Source organism: Cicer arietinum, chromosome 3 (genome assembly GCF_000331145.2).
Source record: "Cicer arietinum cultivar CDC Frontier isolate Library 1 chromosome 3, Cicar.CDCFrontier_v2.0, whole genome shotgun sequence".
In the NCBI taxonomy this organism is placed as follows: Eukaryota; Viridiplantae; Streptophyta; class Magnoliopsida; order Fabales; family Fabaceae; genus Cicer; species Cicer arietinum.
Window position 1 is genome coordinate 58,512,616 of NC_021162.2, and position 1,792 is coordinate 58,514,407.

General features: G+C 36.8%; 1 protein-coding gene across 1 annotated transcript; it reads left to right on the forward strand.

Moving 5' to 3' along the window:
• Positions 1-1,792, forward strand: UGT73P4 (soyasapogenol B glucuronide galactosyltransferase). The gene has a single exon (XM_004492458.4). It carries the CDS (start codon positions 135-137, stop codon positions 1,602-1,604), a length of 1,470 nt encoding a protein of 489 aa, XP_004492515.1. The 5' UTR covers positions 1-134; the 3' UTR covers positions 1,605-1,792.

Sequence of the window (1,792 nt, forward strand, 5' to 3'; positions counted from 1 at the left end):
AGACTTAGACTACTTGTTCAAGAATACTTACCCCTTAAAAGTTGCATGAGTAAGATTGAAAGAAAGGTAGAAGCTCAAATTGTGTTTGAAAAGAAAAGAGGGAGTATTGTTCCTCATCTCAACTTGTCATAAATATGGATTCTCAATCCCAACAACTCAATGTAATATTTCTTCCATATCCAACTCCTGGCCATATGATTCCAATGATAGACACAGCAAGACTATTTGCCAAACATGGTGCTAATGTTACAATCATCACAACACATGCTAATGCTTCATCTTTCCAAAAAGCCATAAAAAGTGATTTCAATTCAGGACACCCCATCAAAACTCAGCTTATTCACTTCCCTTCAGCTCAAGCTGGTCTCCCTGATGGAGTGGAAAACATCAAAGATGCAACTTCCTCAGAAATTCTTGGTAAAATCATTCATGGAATTGAAATGCTCAAGGATGAAATTGAGCTTCTGTTCCAGAAGCTCCAACCAGATTGTATAGTCTCAGATATGTTTTACCCTTGGACAGTAGAATCAGCTGCAAAACTAAGCATTCCAAGGCTATACTATTACAGCACAAGCTACTTCTCAAATTGTTCTGCTCATTTTATTAGAAAGTATAAGCCTCATGAAGATTTAGTTTCTGATACCCAGATATTTTCAATTCCTGGCCTTCCACATAACATTCAAATTACTTCTCTACAACTACAAGAAGGGGTTATGACAAGGAATGAATTATCAGATTATTTTGATGCAATATATGAATCAGAGGGAAGAAGCTATGGAACACTGTACAATAGTTTTCATGAGCTTGAAAGTGATTATGAGCAACTTTACAAGAACACAATGGGGATCAAAGCATGGAGTGTAGGACCAGTTTCAACATGGATTAACAAGGGTGATGTTCAAAAGAGACACAATGAAGACCTTGTAGTAGAGTCAAAATTGCTAAATTGGCTAAACTCTAAGCCTGATGATTCTGTGTTGTATGTAAGTTTTGGAAGCCTGACAAAGCTCCCTCATGCTCAGCTTGTTGAACTAGCTCATGGGCTTGAAAATTCACGTCATAATTTTATTTGGGTTGTTAGAAGAAAAGATGAGGATGGAGAAAGTTTCTTGGAAGATTTTGAGGAAAGGATGAAAGAAAGCAAGAAGGGGTATATCATATGGAACTGGGCACCACAAGTTTTGATATTGGATCACCCTGCAACTGGAGGTATTGTGACTCACTGTGGTTGGAACTCAATCCTTGAAAGCTTGAGTGCTGGTTTGTCAATGATCACATGGCCAATGTTTGCTGAGCAATTTTACAATGAGAAGTTGCTTGTTGATGTCTTGAAAATTGGAGTCCCTGTTGGGTCAAAAGTAAACAAATTTTGGGCTAGTGTAGGTGAAGATGCAGTAGTGAAAAGGGAAGAGATTGCAAAGGCTGTGGTACTGTTGATGGGAAGTGAAGAAGAGAGCATAGAAATGAGGAGGAGAGCAAGAAAAATTGGTGATGCAGCCAAGAAGAGTATAGAGGAAGGTGGATCCTCTTACAACAATTTGATGCAGTTAATAGATGAGCTAAAATCATTGAAGATATCAAGAGGCCTTGAGAAAACAAATTAAATAAATGAAATGGAGGAACAATAGTGGTGTTTCAGGATGTGGAGCTTATCATTGTAACAAAAAAGAAGGCACATAGTCAGTATTTTCTCTTTGATATGAATTTTCAGAATGCTAGCTAATTAGAAATGAATTTACTTTTAAGTATTTCAATAAGAAATGAATAACATATGAATTCATTTTTCTTATTA

Excerpts from the sequence above, each read along its gene's own strand:
- UGT73P4 (XM_004492458.4), top strand. The coding sequence starts at position 135 with ATGGATTCTCAATCCCAACAACTCAATGTAATATTTCTTCCATATCCA.